The sequence below is a fragment of the Microcaecilia unicolor genome, chromosome 7 (assembly GCF_901765095.1).
Source record: "Microcaecilia unicolor chromosome 7, aMicUni1.1, whole genome shotgun sequence".
NCBI lineage: Eukaryota > Metazoa > Chordata > Amphibia > Gymnophiona > Siphonopidae > Microcaecilia > Microcaecilia unicolor.
In genome coordinates this window covers 227187770-227205250 of record NC_044037.1, presented here as the reverse complement: position 1 = coordinate 227205250, position 17481 = coordinate 227187770, and the positions used below count along the sequence as shown (strand labels likewise).

Below are 17481 nucleotides of genomic sequence, written 5' to 3'. Positions count from 1 at the left end.
GCAACTGCACTGCAATATTCTTCAGTGTCTGGGATCCCGCTGATGCGGATATTTATTTATTTATTTTCAAGATCTTCTGTTTTTATTAATAGGATCACTGTTGATCTTTTGGAAATACTCTGTGAACTGCTTTAGTTTCACCATATCTTGTCTAAACTCTACCAGATCAACTCATATCTCTCAAAACTTCTTTAATATCCCCTTTAACTGATATAATTTTGGCATTGATCTTTGCAGTTCACCCTCTTGTGTCCTCCCTTGTTATGCCAGTTGCACTGCTTGGGTTGACACTCTGCTGCTAGTCATCTGAATCTGATCCCTCCATCTCCACCAAGGCCGCAAGCATGATGCCACTTGGCCCACTTTGAGTTCTCCTTTCACTTGACTCTGTTCACCGGTCTAACCTCATCTGATTTCTTTTTTGTCAGTCGCTGCTCTGCCGCTTTTTTCCCGTGTGCTAATCGCCTTTTTTTACTAGGGGCTATTTCCAACATTTTGGGGGGAAAGATTCAGCATCCCAGATTGGAGTGCCTCCTTAGGTGTCCATGCCTGTCAGTGACATCTGTTCCTCCACATGTGTGTTGGGGTTTTGTTTTGTTTTTTTACTTGAAGGCAATTTTTATTCCTATGGTATGCTCATCTCAAAATCGGAGGAAATTTAGGTTCATACCCTTTCTAATAGAAAATTGTCTTTACAAAGTGTTGACTTGCATGATTTAATTTTGGGATAATTTTTTGTGTTTTTCATACCTTAGTTCTGGTTACGATATCTTTTACTAGACAAACAGAAGAATTACCCATTTGGATCGCTTCTTAGACTGGTAAAAGGTATCAAACTTCAGTGAATTCAGTTTCCATCAGGATTAATATGGTTGCTAGAGCTGTCATTGATTGAGTCAGACAAAGAAAGGATGCCTCAGAGTTGCGATATTTATCTATAAATGTTATTTACTGGGGTCTTCTTGCATTTTTAGCTACAGGCTATTGCTGATGCATTCCAAATTAAAACCTGTTGGGATCATGGCTTAACAGATTTGTTGCCTCTTTTATAGTGAACAATAAGTTGTGAAGTATATGCTGTGATTTTAAAGATGATTAGCCTATGTATTTTGGTAGAAATATCTGCACCAAGTATCAAGATGTTTGGAAATGTAAGGCAGGAAGCAAGAATACTGTGATATATGGCACAGTCATGATCATTTTTATTTTTATCCCAGCTGAAGATCCATCTGAAAACTATGTGAAGCTAAGAGACTTTGTACTTGTGAAACTTTGCCAAGATCTGCCGTGCTTTTCCAATGAGAAGTTATTTCAAGGTTTCAGTAAAGAAATGGTGATGGAGACACAACAGAAACTCAAAATAAACAAGGTATTTTTTCTTAGGTTGAGATGTTTGTGGGTTTTTGTGTGTTCAATTTTTTAATCCACCATAAGCCACATACTTTACTATACTGTATTATATACCATTTGGCACATTGTGAAAAACATAAACAATTGTTTGTTAGATGTGAACATGCATGGATTGTGCTGCAGAGAAGAGCCCCAAGATAATTTACTGTGTGAAGAACAAAACTGAAATGTAGCACAAACTTAGCTGAGGAGAAAAAAAACAAACAAAAAAGCAGTTATTAAAGTAGGGGCTGCTTGCCTTTTCTATGTTAGAATACAAATGGATTTAATGATGTTTTACGTCTTACTTTAAAGGGTTCTAATGCTTGACATCCGTTCACATAAATGTAACAGTTGCACTTAGAAGCTGAATGAACTGGAACAATATGTATAAACAAAAAAATAAAATGAAACATGAAATATCCTACAAGAATATACAGTGCTCCCTCGATATAATGCAGAACTTTAGAGACATTGCTAGTATTGCTTAATAACGAAGATCTCATTATAAAGGAAGGACTGTGGACTGGTTAGCTTGCCAATACACAATGGGTTTTATTTCTAAAAAAAAACTACAGTACCAAAGACACAATTCAATTTTAATGAGTGCAAATCTGATTTACACTGTTAACTTGCAATCATGTAAGATATCTATACAATTGAGCTAAAGGCACAAAACTTACGGGAGCCATACTCGCAACTGTGTTATATATGAATTTGTTCGCCCTTCTGTTGTTTAACATTTGTATAGGATGCTACATTGTTTGTTGTTATATTTCAATAAACAGATTTAAATATAAACTGATGTTCTGTTGGAAAATTTCTGTTTTTTTCTGAAAAGTATTTGTCTTCATATGGTTCTGTTGATCTCAGAAGAATTTATTATCTGGAACAAGCCTGATCCCAACCATTCTGTTTAAAGATATAACAGAAATAAAGTACATTTTCACTAAATGTCTGGGGGCTAACTAATCATGAAGCTCTCTTGTCATTTCTGTCCATAAATGACCAAAAGGACACTTGAGAACAGTGCAGAACTTTTATTGGTGCTGAGAAGTCTGTTCCATCAACATTGACATCGGTCCCCATGGCCCTGGGAGCTGCATCAGACATTGGGAATGTGTTGGTATCAAGGAGGTTTCTGCCTGCCTCAACATCAAGTGTCAGCAGCACCCACCGGAGCCGAGCATCCTTGGATCTGGCACCAAGGACTCGTCAGGATTTGACAGTGTCCTCGTCAGCACTGATGGACCCTTATCCTGTGCCTTGGGCAGAGGCCAAGAAGCACCAGCATTGGTCCTCTTTGAAGCACCGCCCCAGGTGTACCGGTGCATTGCTGTCGCCAACACCCAAGAAACACCCACGTCATGAGGACTGCTCTCCTTCCAAGAAATTTATGCCAGTGTACCAACCTCCACCAGACAGGGGCCAGTTTACGATTTGGCCTTGATTCCTTCTTTGGACTTGATCATCCCAACTGGATTCCTTCTTTGGACTTGAGTTCTCACCTTTGCTGTTGTCTGTCACCAAGGAGTGGAATAGAGATCATACTCCAGGAGGAGCTGGGGCGATTTCTAGCCTGACATGATGCCGAACAATTGAGGCTGTTGGTGTTGGACCTGATGTTGGTCCATCCGATCCTGGAGGTCCATGCATTCACTCTTGGCAGTACACTGACACTGATGCCCAAAGGGGGGGATCAAGGTTAGTGCCAGCTGAGATGGTGTTGGTGTCCAGTCTCTCGGGGGAGGAAGATTTCTTGAGGTCCAGGTCCTGCACTGTGCCTGGTGCTGAGCTTCCCCAGTGAGGACTCCAACAGAGGACTACTACCCTGAGTCTAAATTGGACCACTCCTGGGCATCTGAGGAAGAACCAGAGGACCTCTCAGAAGGGGAATCCCTGTAACTTTCATCAGACCCTTCCCTACCACATAAAAGGAGAAAGATTCCTCCTGAGGAGTTCTCCTTTGCTGGTTTTATAAGGGTGATGGCAGAGGTCATCCCATTCAAGTTTGAAGTTGAGGATGAGCCCAGAGCTGAAAAGTTGTATATCCTTGACTTTGTGGTCCCTCCTAAGGAAGCTGTGACAGTGCCCGTTCACAGCATCCTCAAGGCTGCTCAGATGAGACTCTGGGAGACACCACCCCCAACCCATTCACAAGAAGGCTGATTCTATGTATAGATTCTAAAAGGTTCCCAGACTTAGAAAAGCTGTAGCTGCCACACCACTCTATGGTTGTTGAGTCCACTCTCAAAAGAACCAAGGATGCCAAGTCTCGCTCGTTGGCGTCCCCGAGGGTAGATGCTCGGACCTTGGACTCTTTTGGTGAGGAAGGTTTATCAGAATGCTGTGCTGACCTCCTGCATACGGTCTTACCAGCTATCCATGAGAATGTACTTGAAGTCCTTGGTGAACGATGTGGCAGAATTTGCAGACACTCTATCGCCTAAGAAGGCTGGCAGAACTCCTCCAGTTAGTAGTTAAGCAGCAGGAGTGTTGGAAACACATGGCTCAGGCAACCTGTGATGCTTTTGATATGTTGTCCAGGGCCTCTGCTGTGAGTATTGGAACGTGTGGACTTGCCTGGCTGCGTGCCTCTGACCTGGAGCCAGTAGTTCAGGAGCAGCTGGTGGATGTCCCTTGCTAGATTGGTAACCTTTTGGGGGGAGAAGGTGGAGGAGGTTGCAGACCTCATTAAGAAACATGCTACTATCAAGTTGCTTTCCTGGCCTGCTTCCCACTGCACCCTCCCCTTCCAGGAGATTTTTGGACACTGACCATAGGAGGCCCTACTACTGTCTAAGGCAGGGGTTCTCAAACTAGTCCTTGGGACACACCTAGCTAGTCAGGTTTTCAGGATATTCATAATGAATATGCATGAGATAGATGTGCATACCTTACCTCCATGGTATGCAGTTGTATCTCATGGGTTACACACTTCATTGGTGAAATCCTCTTCCATATTGTTCCCCAAGAGCATCTAAACTAAGCTGTCATCACCAGGAACTGCTTTCTTAGGCGCTCTCTTCCCTTTTACAGGGCAGTGCGGTGAAGCCCATTCCACCAGGGGAAAAAGGGAAAGTATTTTACTTCTTCCTGTTGCCCAAGAAGACAGGGTGATTCTATCCCATGCTAGACATAAGGGCCCTGAACAGATAGTGTGTTCTTCCTATTCATGAAGTTATGGTTAATATAAAACATTGCGAACACCGAAACAGTGTCCATATTGGAAAATAGGGGTTAGGATCCAGCTATACCTATGTTTTCACAAAACCGCGGAAAATGAATAATTATTCCTATGGGAAATACAGGGTTAGTTTCCTGCATGGGACAGCATGTAACCAAAACCTGTACTGGAAATAATTTTTTTATTTATTTTTTACTGTGCTTGCTGAGAACATACAGTATGTTGCATATTGCTGTACCATTTACAGTAGTAACATTGTTAAAGAAATTGCACAGAACAGTGCTGGAAAATTAATACTGTGCAGTATTGCCACAGCAGTAAGCAATTAGTGTACTCATCAACCAATGCTGAATATATACCTTGGTTTTGTCACCATATTTTATATGTTTATAACAAAACACAGCTGCAGAACTAAAATGCTACAGTGCAGACTGGGAAACAAACATAAAGAAATAGCACCATTATGAAAATACTGCTTGGAACCCCCCCCCCCCCCCCCAAAAAAAAAAAAACAACTTTACACAACAGTAATCAATTACAGATTAATAAATGCTGTACTGTAAATTATGAAAACAAGTGTTTGAATATAACACCTAAACAACTAGAATGCTACAGATCTGTTTGCGAAGCAGACACACAAGTTTGCTCCTCCTGCATAGATGGAGACGATGAAGGTGTCGGTTTTGGCAGGTCGACTTCTGTCTGATTGACCTCTGGAGAGGGGACAGCCTTGCAACTCCAGAATGATAGTAGATGATGTAGATAGTAGATCTACTTTAGGGGTCTACTTCTGCCAGATCAACCTTAGGTGCTTGGGTCTCACAATTCACTGACTGAAAAAACAGTGTCATCCTTGTCTGCTTGACTTTCCTTCTCAATCCTTAAGTGTAAGGGGCAACCACAGAGCTTGCAAGATGCTTAAATTTTAGACTGCGCTCCAGCATGGGATCACATTCCTCCATGTCACTGAACATTTCCAGCATTGATTCTACTATTTTTGCCAACGTGAGAGCCATCTCTTCATTGTTATCTCTGCGTCTGATGTCTTGTTCCGCCATCATGCCCAGGTCTTCATTACTGGGCTCTGTTGCAGTCTCTGCCAAAATTTCCTCAACATCTTTTTTGTATCATGTTTTCAAAGCCACCTCTGCAGATTTTTCGCACGAAGTGCTTGATGATTTCCACATTTCTATTCATATTTTCTGCTACACCTTCAAAGCCCTCAAAAGTTTGTTACACAGTCCGGCCAAGTTTTTTACAACAATTGTTTATAGTAGTGATGCCATCCCAGGCTGTGCCAACATAGTCAATTACATTGCATATTGTCACTATCTTCCAGTAAGTAAGCATGATGGTTTCCTTGTTGGAATCTAAAGCTTCATAGGCCTTGCTGTAAAACACCCCATGTAGTGTGAAAGATCTGCCCCTCCCTTCGGGGTCCGCGGGATCATGCCTCTGCCTTGGACAATCCGGCTACAACCCAGGATTCATGTCCCAACCTCCTATCCCACTGTAGTCCACAAGGCAGGGCTTGCAGAAATCAAACTCAAAAGAAAATCAGCAAGTCTCTTTATTTTCCTTCTGGGATTCACAGTCCAGCAGTTTCAACACAAAAATAAAGCAGGCATCCAAAACACAATCCCCTTTGTTTCTCCTCTCAGGGCACTAGCACAACAGGGGTAAACCCAACTCCACTCCACTGTTTCCAGAACTCAGTTTGTTCCACCTTAAGCAGTCTACAGCCCCGTGCTCTCCTTCTCCCCCTCCCCTTTGAAAAGGGGAAGAATGTCCGTGAAGGAAAAAAAACACAAGAAAAAGAAAGAAACTGCTCCCGGTTTCCTCCTGGTGCTTTGGCAAACAGTCCCAATAAACAGTTCCTAATAAACCACTTCTTCAGGCTTGAGCAAACACTTTCCCACAACCAGCTTCCTCCCGCTGTGAACAGTTCACACAGGGGGAGTCAATAATCTCTCTTCAAACAGCACCTTTAACACACAGTTCATAACAGCCTGAACTCGCTTTGGGGGAGAACAAAAAGGTCCCACCCTTTCTTGGGTCACTCTCAATACACTGATCCTCCTCCCTCATGACCCTTTCTCTTTCTTCTTACAACCCAGCTGCCATACCACGAGTTCACCTGCTTTTTCAGCTTTTTTCCTAAGGAATGAGCCCAGGCTGTGAGGTCCATCGGCTCCTCTGGGTTCCCCTCTCTCTCACTCCCCTCAGCCTCTTGCCACTCCATGGGTTCCTCATACCACCCACTTTTCAGCTGTTCCTCTTTCACTTGATTACCCTCCAGGGGCCCCTCCCTTGCCTTGTCAGAGTTCTCCCCTGTGACCTGCTGGGGAAGGTAATCTCTGTACCAGGGCTTGCGCCGGGGCTGCTGGGTAGTGTAGTCTTTTTCTCTCCTCCATTTTTCAGGGGACACTAACCTTTCTCTTCTCTCTCTCTGGGGAAGTAATAAAGGCAAGGCTCTGTTCTGTCTCCTTTTGCTCTTGAGCTGCCTCACTCCTTCCCCTTCCATCTGCTCCACCCCTTCACAGTAGTGGCACTTGGAAGCCTTTATTCTCTGAGGACAAGCAGGCTCCTTGTTCTCACATGTGGGTTGACGTCCGCGTCAGCCCGGGAAACTGGCAATTTTGCCAGCAAAATGTTAAAAAAAACTTTTCCAGAGTCTTCTGGCGCACATGCGTGGCCGTCTTCCCGCCCGTCGCGTGAGCATTCTCACTCAGTTATTTTTTCTCCGCGGTGAGGTGCAGTTGACTTTTTCCTGCTCCTCGCAGGCCCGGGAAAGAGTTTTCTGCATTGACTTTTGTCTTTTTTTCTTTCTTTTTTGTTAGAATTCACAGTTTAAAAAAAAAAAACTCCCATAGTTTTTCTTTACTGTTTTTTGCCCTGTTTTAAGTTTCCTTTGTTTTTCGACGCGGCCAGCTTGCTCCCTTCTTTTCATTACCTTTTTTTCTTTTAACAGGCACGATCATGTCTTTTGATTTCGCTGAAGCTGTTTTTTCTTCCATTTCATCGAAGACACCCAGCAGCTTCAAACGTTGTACTCTGTGCAACCGGACTATCTCGGGTACCGATACTCACGCTTGGTGTATCCGGTGCCTTGGGCCCGACCACAGCCCAGCCGCTTGTAGTCTGTGTCTTCGCATGAAGAAATGGACCAAAGCGTCTCGAGAGGCCTAACGAGAGAAGTTTGGGGCTCAGTCCAGTCCGACATCGGTACCGAGGTTGGCGACATCGGGAGCGAAGGTAATGGCTGTGGAACAACCAACTCGTGCTGTCCACCTGTCTCGAGGCCTCCTGTTATGCAGGCCCCCCGGGACCGACCTTCTTCGGCCCCGGCCCCGAGGAGACGTGAGGATTCCACGTCTTCCTCATCAGTACTGAGGAGTCTTGATGACGGGCGTTGAGCAAAGGCGAAGAAGCACCGTCATCGTTCTCCTTTGACATACAGTGCCGGGAGCTCTGGGGCGTCGAGTGATTCGACACCGGAGAAGTGTCGGCGCCGAGAGGATCGCTCCCCCTCTATTCAGGAGGTACCTATGCGTTGGTCTAGCAGCCCGGTACCTGCTCCCGAGCGTCGACAGATTCTGCCACTGGCTCCTATCCCGACCCCGCAGCCTTGTCCGAAGGCGGCTCTCGATGAGCGCATCAGGGCCTTGCTTCCAGAGCTGCTGGAACAGTTACTGCACCAGGCTGCTTTGGTGTCGGGGCTGCTTGCACCTTCCGTACCGTCGCCTGTGGTGAGGTCCCCGACCTCGGTGCCGCCTGCGGCATCGGTGTTGGCTGCCACCCAGGTCGACTCTCCTTCGACGTCGGTGGAGGAAGCTTCACTGGAGTCCAGGCAGGCGTCGACTTCTCGGTGTCGAGGCAGGCTCAGTTTCGGACTGCTCTGAGAGATGTCTTGTCCGATACTGAAGATGAGCACTCGTGGGAGGAAGAGGATGATCCCAGGTACTTTTCTTCTGATGAGTCCTTTGGGATTCCTTCTGAACCTTCCCCTCCACCAGACAGGAGACTGTCTACACCGGAGAGTCTATCCTTTACCTCCTTTGTCCGGGAAATGGCTGCGGCTATTCCCTTCCCTATGGAGGTTGAGGATGAACCCAGGGCTGAGATGCTCGAGGTCATGGATTATCCTTCTCCACCTAGAGAGGCTGCAACGGCTCCTTTGCATAATGTACTGAAGGAAGTCCTTATGCAAAACTGGTTGTTCCCTCTGTCGAACCCTGTGATCCCAAAAAGAACTGAATTTTTTGTTTTGTTTTATTTCATTTGTACCCCGCACTTTCCCACTCATGGCAGGCTCAATGCAGCTTACATGGGGCAATGGAGGGTTAAGTGACTTGCCCAGAGTCACAAGGAGCTGCCAGTGCCTGAAGTGGGAATTGAACTCAGTTCCCCAGGACCAAAGTCCACCACCCTAACCACTAGGCCACTCCTCCACTCCAATATTGGATCCACGGGGAACCTGGATTGATGAAGTCTCAGCTACCTCACAATTCCATGGTGGTGGACTCCGGTCTCAAAAGAGCCAAGAGTACTAGGGACTATGCCATGGCGCCCCAGGCAGAGAATCTAGAACCTTGGACTCTGTTGGGAGGAAGGCGTATCAGGCCACTATGCTCGCTGCCAAAATCCAGACATACCAGGTCTTCACGAGCATCCTCTTGCGGAACTTGGTGAGGCAACTGTCTAGCTTGGTTGATGTGCTCCCTCCGGAACAGGCCGAGCCTTTTCGCCAGGTGGTCAGGCAGTAGAAGGCGTGTCGAAAATTCCTGGCCAGGGGTACGTTTGACACTTTTGATGTAACATCCAGAATCGCTGCCCAAGGTATAGTGATGTGCAGACTCTCATGGCTGCGTATCTCTGACCTGGATAATTCGGTCCAGCAGTGGATGGCAGATGTTCCTTGCCGGGGGGGGGGGGGGGGGGATAACCTTTTTGGTGAGAAAGTAGAGGATCTGGTTGACCAGCTCAAAAAGCACAATGATGCTATGGATTCTGTCTCCTGCCGGGCGTCTTTTGCTACTACCTCCTCATCTAGGAGGTTTTTTTGGAGAGAAGAGGCGTGCTCCCTATTCCTATGCTAGGCGGAGCTACACTTCTGCTTCTCGGCAGCCTGTCCAGGCTCAGTCCCAGCATGCTCGTTCTCGTCAACAGCATGCACCTAAGGCCTCTGCGGCTCCCCAGCAAAAGCAAGGGACGGGCTTTTGACTGGCTCCAGTTCAGCATAGCCTCAGAAAAAGTGTCTGTGCCAGATGACTTGCCGGTCGGGGGGAGGTTGATATTTTTCACCAAAGGTGGCCTCTCATAACCTCCAATCGGTGGGTTCTTCAAATAGTCTGGTCAGGATACACCCTCAATCTGGAATCCAAACCTCCAAATTATCCACCAGGAGCTCATTCTTACAGTTCCCAGCACAAACAGGTACTTGCAGAGGAACTCTCCGCCCTTCTACAGGCCCAAGCGGTCGAACCCATTCCACCAGGGGAAGAAGGGCTGCGATTCTATTCCAGGTACTTCCTTGTGCAAAAGAAAACAGGGGAGATGCGTCCCATCCTAGACCTAAGGGCCTGAACAAATTTCTAGTCCGAGAAAAGTTCAGGATGGTTTCCCTGGGTACCCTTCTTCCCATGATTCAGGAAAACGATTGGCTATGCTCTCTGGACTTAAAGGATGCTTACACCCACATCTCGATGCTCCCAGCTCACAGGAAGTATCTTCAATTTCGGCTAGGAACACAGCACTTTCAGTACCGTGTACTGCCTTTTGGCCTGGCGTCTGCACCCATAGTGTTTATCAAATGCCTAGCTGTAGTTGCTGCATCGCTACGCAGACTGGGAGTGCATGTGTTCCCTTATCTCGACGATTGGCTGGTGAAGAGCACCTCGGAGGAGGGTGCTCTGGAGTCCATGCAAATGACTATTCGGGTGCTAGAGCTACTGGGGTTTGTCATAAATTATCCCAAGTCCCATCTCACCCCAGTCCAAAAATTGGAATTCATTGGAGCCCTGTTGAACACTCAGACAGCTCGAGCTTATCTTCCCGAGGCAAGGGCGGACAGCCTTCTGTCCCTGGTTCGAGTGTCCCAGCAGGTCACAGCTCGGCAGATGTTGAGACTTCTGGGGCACATGGCCTGTACAGTTCATGTAACTCCCATGGCACGTCTACATATGAGATCAGCTCAATGGACCTTAGCTGCCCAGTGGTTTCAAGCTGTGGGGGATCTAGAAGATGTAGTCCAACTGTCCACCAGCTTTTGGCATTCTCTTCAGTGGTGGACGATTCGATCCAATTTGACCATGGAGCGACCATTCCAAGTTCCTCAGCCACAGAAAGTGCTGATGGATGCATCTCTCCTGGGGTGGGGAGCTCATGTAGATGGGCTCCACACTCAGGGAGCCTGGTCCTTTCAGGAAAAAGGTCTGCAGATCAACCTCCTGGAATTAAGAGCGATCTGGAATGCTCTAAAGGCTTTCAGAGATTGGCTGTCCAACCAAGTCATCTTAATTCAGACAGACAATCAGGTTGCCATGTACTACACCAACAAGCAGGGGGGCACCGGATCTCGCCCTCTGTGTCAGGAAGGCGTCCAGATGTGGCTTTGGGCACGCCGTCACGGCATGTTTCTCCAAGCCACTTATCTGGCAGGTGTAAACAACAGTCTGGCCGACAGACTGAGCAGGATAATGCAACCTCACAAGTGGTCTCTAAACGGCGTAGTCTGCAAGATCTTCCGAGCATGGGGCACCCCCTCGGTGGATCTTTTTGCCACTCAGATCAATCACAAGGTCCCTCAGTTCTGTTCCAGGCTTCAGGACCACGGCAGACTAGCGTCAGATGCCTTTCTCCTGCATTGGGGGACAGGCCTCTTCTGTATGCGTATCCTCCCATACCTCTAGTAGGGAAGACTTTGCTGAAACTCAAGCAAGACTGCGGAACCATGATCCTGATAGCACCTTTCTGGCCACGTCAGATTTGGTTTCCTCTTCTTCTGTCCTCCGAAGAACCATGGAGATTGGAGAGTTTTCCAGCCCTCATCACTCAGAATGAGGGGTCGCTTCTACATCCCAACCTCCAGTCTCTGGCTCTCACGGCCTGGATGTTGAGAACTTAGAGTTCGCCTCCTTGGGTCTTTCAGAGGGTGTCTCCCGAGTCTTGCTTGCATCTAGAAAAGATTCCATAAAGAGGTGTTACTCTTTCAAATGGAGGAGGTTTGCCGTCTGGTGTGACAGCAAGGCCGTACATCCTTTTTCTTGTCCTACACAGACCCTGCTTGAATACCTTCTACACTTGTCAGAGTCTGGTCTCAAGACCAACTCCATAAGAGTTCACCTTAGTGCGATTAGTGCTTATCACCGCCGTGTAGAGGGTAAGCCTATCTCTGGACAGCCTTTAGTTGTTCCCTTCATGAGAGGTTTGCTTTTGTCCAAGACCCCATGTCAAACCTCCACCAGTGTCATGGGATCTCAACGTCGTTCTCACCCAGCTGATGAAAGCTCCTTTTGAGCCACTGAATTCCTGCCATCTGAAGTACTTGATCTGGAAGGTCATTTTCTTGGTGGCAGTTAACTTCAGCTCGCAGAGTCAGTGAGCTTCAGGCCTTGTTAGTGCATGCACCTTATATCAAGTTTCATCACAACAGAGTAGTCCTCCGCATACACCCTAAGTTCCTGCCAAAGGTGGTGTCAGAGTTCCATCTGAACCAGTCAATTGTCTTGCCAACATTCTTTCCCCGTCCTCATACCCACCCTGGCGAAAGCATACCTTGGACTGCAAGAGAGCATTGGCCTTTTACGTGGAGCGGATGAAGCCCTTTAGACAGTCTGCCCAGTTGTTTGTCTCTTTTGATCCCAACAGGAGAGGAGTCGCCATCGGAAAATGCACAATCTTCAATTGGCTAGCAGATTGCATTTCCTTCACTTATGCCCAAGCTGGGCTGACTCTGGAGGGCCATGTCACGGCTCACAATGTTAGAGCCATGGCTGCGTCAGTAGCTCACTTAAAGTCAGGCTCCATTGAGGAGATTTGCAAGGCTGCAATGTGGTCATCAGTCCACACATTCACATCTCACTACTGCCTCCAGCAGGATACCCGACGCAACAGTCGGTTTGGTCAGTTGGTGCTGCAGAATCTGTTCGGGGTTTAGAATCCAACTCCACCCCCCTAGACCCATTTTTGTTCTGTTCCAGGCTGCACTCTCAGTTGTTTATGGTTTCAGGTCAATCTGTGTTATGTCCTCACCGTTGCGAGGCCCAGTTGACCAGTGTTCATTGTTTTGAGTGAGCCTGGGTGCTCGCATGAAAAAACTAAAAACACAATCTAGGAAACTGGAACGCTCGTGGAAAAGAATGAAAATCGAACACACACTAAACGCTTGGAAACAACTACAAAGGAAATACAAATACGCAATAAGGCAGACCAAAAGGTCGTACTACAAAACTAAAATTGGGCCGGACTACAAAAACACAAAGAAACTATACCATCTAGCGAACAAACTACTGGACACAACGCCGGTCACCACAACCAACACTGACATCCCATCTGCAGACAACTTTCTAAATATTTCAATGAAAAAATCGTGAATCTACGCAAAGCCCTACCTAGGAACAACATGGACATAGAAAACTTCATTAATGGTCTAGACCCAACCCCTGGTGAATACCCTGCTGACCGAATATGGTCAAATTTCGCCCCCCTCAGCAACGATACAGTCACCCAGGCGATTAAAAAATACTCCAGTAGCCACTGTCAAGTGGACACCTGTCCCAGCTACCTAATACAATCTGCCCCCCATCGCTTCATAACAGATCTCACATCCCACTTAAACTTCATGCTGCAGCTGGGTACCTACCCTAAAGAAAAAGGCAACATCCTGCTCACTCCAATACCAAAAGATACCAAGAAAAAAAACCAGACGACATTACCAACTACCGCTTAGTAGCATCTATCTCATTAGTAGTCAAGCTAATGGAAGGTCTGGTGACCAAGCAACTCAACGACTACATAAACAAATTCACTATACTACATGAGTCACAATCAGGATTTTGACCCCTACGTACTACCGAAACAGTACTACTTACGCTCCTAACCAAATTCAAGCAGGAAACAGCAATAGGCAAAAGCATTCTCCTCCTCCAATTTGACATGTCAAGTGCATTCGACATGGTCAACCACAACATACTAAGACTTCTAGAACACTTCAGAATCGATGGCAGTACTCTTAATTGGATCAAGGGCTTTCTAACCACAAGAACATATCAAGTGAAATCAAAATCAAACGTATCATCACCCCTTCAACGTGACTTAGCAGAAATCACCAACGAAATCAAGCTCAGCTTAAACACCATGAACTCATGGGCTAACGCATTCCAACTAAAACTCAATACAGAAAAAACACACTGTCTCATCATCTCATCACAATACAATACATACAAACCCACAAGCATCAACACCCCAGGATACACCCTCCCTATCTCAGACAGCCTGAAAATTCTCAGAGTAACAATTAACCATAACCTCTCACTTGAGACCCAAGCAAAATCCACCATAAAAAAAAATGTTTTTCTTAATGTGTAAACTCAAACGCATGAAACCATTCTTCCCGACGGAAATATTTTGAAACCTGATACAAACAATGGTACTAAGCCATGCAGACTACTGTAATGGAATCTATGCGGGATGCAAAGATCAAATCGTAAAAAAAACCTTCAAACCGCCCAAAACACAGCAGCCAGGCTTATATTTGGCATCACCAGTGCACCCAAAGCACTCTTTCTACCTTCTGGCTGCAAAAAGGACATACTACACAAAGAAGAAGATCTCTAAGGCCCCCAACACAGCCACTTTATATAAAGTACTTACGTCTCTTACTGTCCTGACGAATAAGTCTCCCCCCATAAGCACCATGCCCACAGCCCAGATTTTGTCATCTCATTTTTAAAACAAACTGCTTCCTTTGCGTGCCTCTACTGCTGCACCTTCCAGTGGTGCTACTAATCCTGCCACTACACTTGCCCTCTCCAGTTCGCTCCATTGTAGTACTTTGGATTAATTTACCCCTCTCTCTCTCTTTGCCATCTCTACATACTGTTAAAATCATGAGATCTATCACTGCCCCATCAGACCCTATCCCGTCATCCTTTATTAAAAAGTTCTCTGATTCTCTCCTTCCTTACATTCATTCCATGATCTCCAAAAGTCTTGATCAGTATTACTTCCCCCCCCCCCCCCCCCTTCTTGGAAGCGGGCCACAATCAGACCTAAACTTAAGAACAAATCACAATCAACCCAAGAATATAGAAACTATCGCCCAATCACCAATCTTCCTTTCATAACCAAAATAACAGAGAATCTCATTCATTCTCAACTTCATGATTTTCTTGACAAAATACCAGCCCTTCACCCCAATCAAGCAGGCTTTTGCCCCCACCACAGCACCAAAACATCCCTTCTTGGACTCACAACCTATGTACGCTACCATTTTGATCAGTCTACTTCAGTTCTCCTATTATCTCTCACGGCAGCATTTGACCTAATTGACCACACTATCCTCCTCACTAGGCTTCAGCAATTGGGCCTACGAGACACTGCTCTTGAATGGCTGGCTTCTTACCTATTCGGCCATTCATATACATTCCAAATAAGCAACACCACTTCCACTCCCCTCTGGGGTTCCATAGGGTTCAGTCTTAGCTCCGACACTTTTCAGTCTTTTCCTGTTGCCTTTTCCGATGCTTCTCCAATCCCTAGAACTCACTTCCTATGTCTGCGCGGATGACATATAAATTCTCTGTACATTAGATACAACAAACCCTAAACACATATAGCACATCAGTACCAGAAAATTAAAGTAACTGGCTTACTGAAAATAAACTTGTGCTAAACCCAGACAAATCTAAGCTTCAGTGTACAAACCTGCCTGCAGCCTCGTTAGAGAAGTCCCAATATAATTATGTTCCACTTCAGTTTCTGTAGTTGGGAGCATCAGAATACTGGGGGTTCTCATTGATTCAGGTATTTTGCTCATTCCCCAAATATCTACAATAGTCAAATAATCATTTTTCAAACTCCGCACTATTTGCTCCATCAAAACTCTTCTGCACTCTTTAGCCATCAATATCCTCATATGCTCTTTAGTCATTAGTCAACTCAATTACTACAACTCTCTATACAAGGGAATTTGCATTAAGGACCTACGGTATTTACAGCTAGTACAAAACACAGCAATTAAAGTCATTTACTGGCCATAATAAATTTGAAAATGTTGCTCCCCTCCTGAAAGCAGCACACTGACTTCCATTGACTTATCGCATCACTTACAAACTTCTGCTCCTTGTCTATAAGATTCACTTCTCAGGTGAGCCAGCCTACCTATCCCACTTTCCTCACCCCTTATTGCCCCTCAAGTACACTTCGTTCAGTCCAAGAAAACCAGCTGGTAATCCCTTCCTTTCGAGACATCCATTACGACGCTACACGACAATCCATCTTTTCAGTTCAAAGTGAAGAACTCTGGAACAAACTGCTAACCCACCTACACCTGTCATCCTCCCTATCTGCTTTTAAGAATGATCTAAAAATCTTTCCATTTAAGGATGCCATTAGCTAAAATACACAGTGCGTCTTTCGTGCTCAGAACCTGATTGTATCCTGGATGTCACAGAGTTACTCTCCTTTTGCCCTCCCCACCTTTTCTGTCATTATTGTATTTCCTCCACCATCCTCATGGTTTTGCTCTCACTACACTCCCCTCCTCTTTTTAGCTATTAGGATTGTAAGTCGCTCAGGTATTATTTGATGGACAGGGTATAAGCCTCTAATAAACTTGAAACTACCTGGACAGTTGGCTGATCAAGAGCACATTCAGGGGCGGGGGCTCAGGAATCCATATCCAGAACTAGTCAGGTGTTGGAGCTACTAGGGTTTATTATCAACTACATTAGAGCACCAATAGTACACAGTAGATGGGAGGCAAAGATCTTGGAACCTCGTACTATTGATGCATGTATAAGCAAATCTGCTTCTGGAGTTGTCTTACAAAAGTCACCATAGATGCACTCACATAACCAGGTTTTTTGGCTGCCTCCCACCTACCTCCAGAGTTCTCTTATAAGTGTCACCAAAAAGTACTCATAAACCCAGGTATAAGCAAATTTGCCTTTTGCGTTCTCTTACAAAAGTTGCCAAAAAGCACTTTTTAGATATCGAGGATTACCATGTTGTACGGTGTACAAACTCGGCTTCATTGGGAGGCATGTTGCTGTTGCACATAATCTTGTCCTGTGCAATAATGGTGCGTGTACAAGCGGTGTTTCACTGTACCCAAAGTCCCATCTGCTCCTCGTCCAAAGATTGGAGTTCAAGGCTGGGCCTTTCTACTTTATTGCAGCCCAGGTCCGCCAGAGCCAGCAGCCATATGGCCTTCACTGTCCATGTGACACCCATGGCTCATCTTCATTTGAGAACTGCTCAGTGGACCCTATCTTCCCAGTGGCCCGAATCTAGTGGACATTGTCAATATCACTCCTCCTCTGTGTGAGTCTCTCTTGTGATAGACTGTTTGGTCCAATTTGATTCAGGGACTTCCATTCCAAATTGCTCTTCCACAGAAGACAGTGACAGTGGATGCATCCAACCTAGGCTAGGGAGTGCATGTGGATGGGTTTCATACTTGGTGTCTTGTGGTCCTCCCAGGAATCCCAGCTGCATATCAACCTCCTGGAACTTTGAGCAGTATGGAATGCTCTAAAAGCTTTCAGAGATTGGCTGGGAGCAGAGGCTCGTACCTTCTGTGTCAGGAAGTGTTAGGTTTGTGGACCTGTGCCTCCCGGAATGGGATGCTGCTCAGATTCACTTACCTAGCTGGTAAATGCAGACAGGCTGAGCAAAGTGAT

The 17481-nt window shown here is 45.9% G+C and overlaps 1 protein-coding gene across 5 annotated transcripts in view; it reads left to right on the top strand.

Moving 5' to 3' along the window:
* The window catches only part of HAT1 (histone acetyltransferase 1), a 115275-nt gene that overhangs the window by 79831 nt on the left and 17963 nt on the right, over nucleotides 1-17481 (top strand). For all 5 annotated transcript variants that reach the window (XM_030209528.1, XM_030209527.1, XM_030209529.1 and 2 more), the window contains one exon: nucleotides 1218-1369. In XM_030209528.1, coding sequence (XP_030065388.1) covers nucleotides 1218-1369 — 152 coding nt within the window. The remainder of the gene's footprint in view (nucleotides 1-1217; nucleotides 1370-17481) is intronic.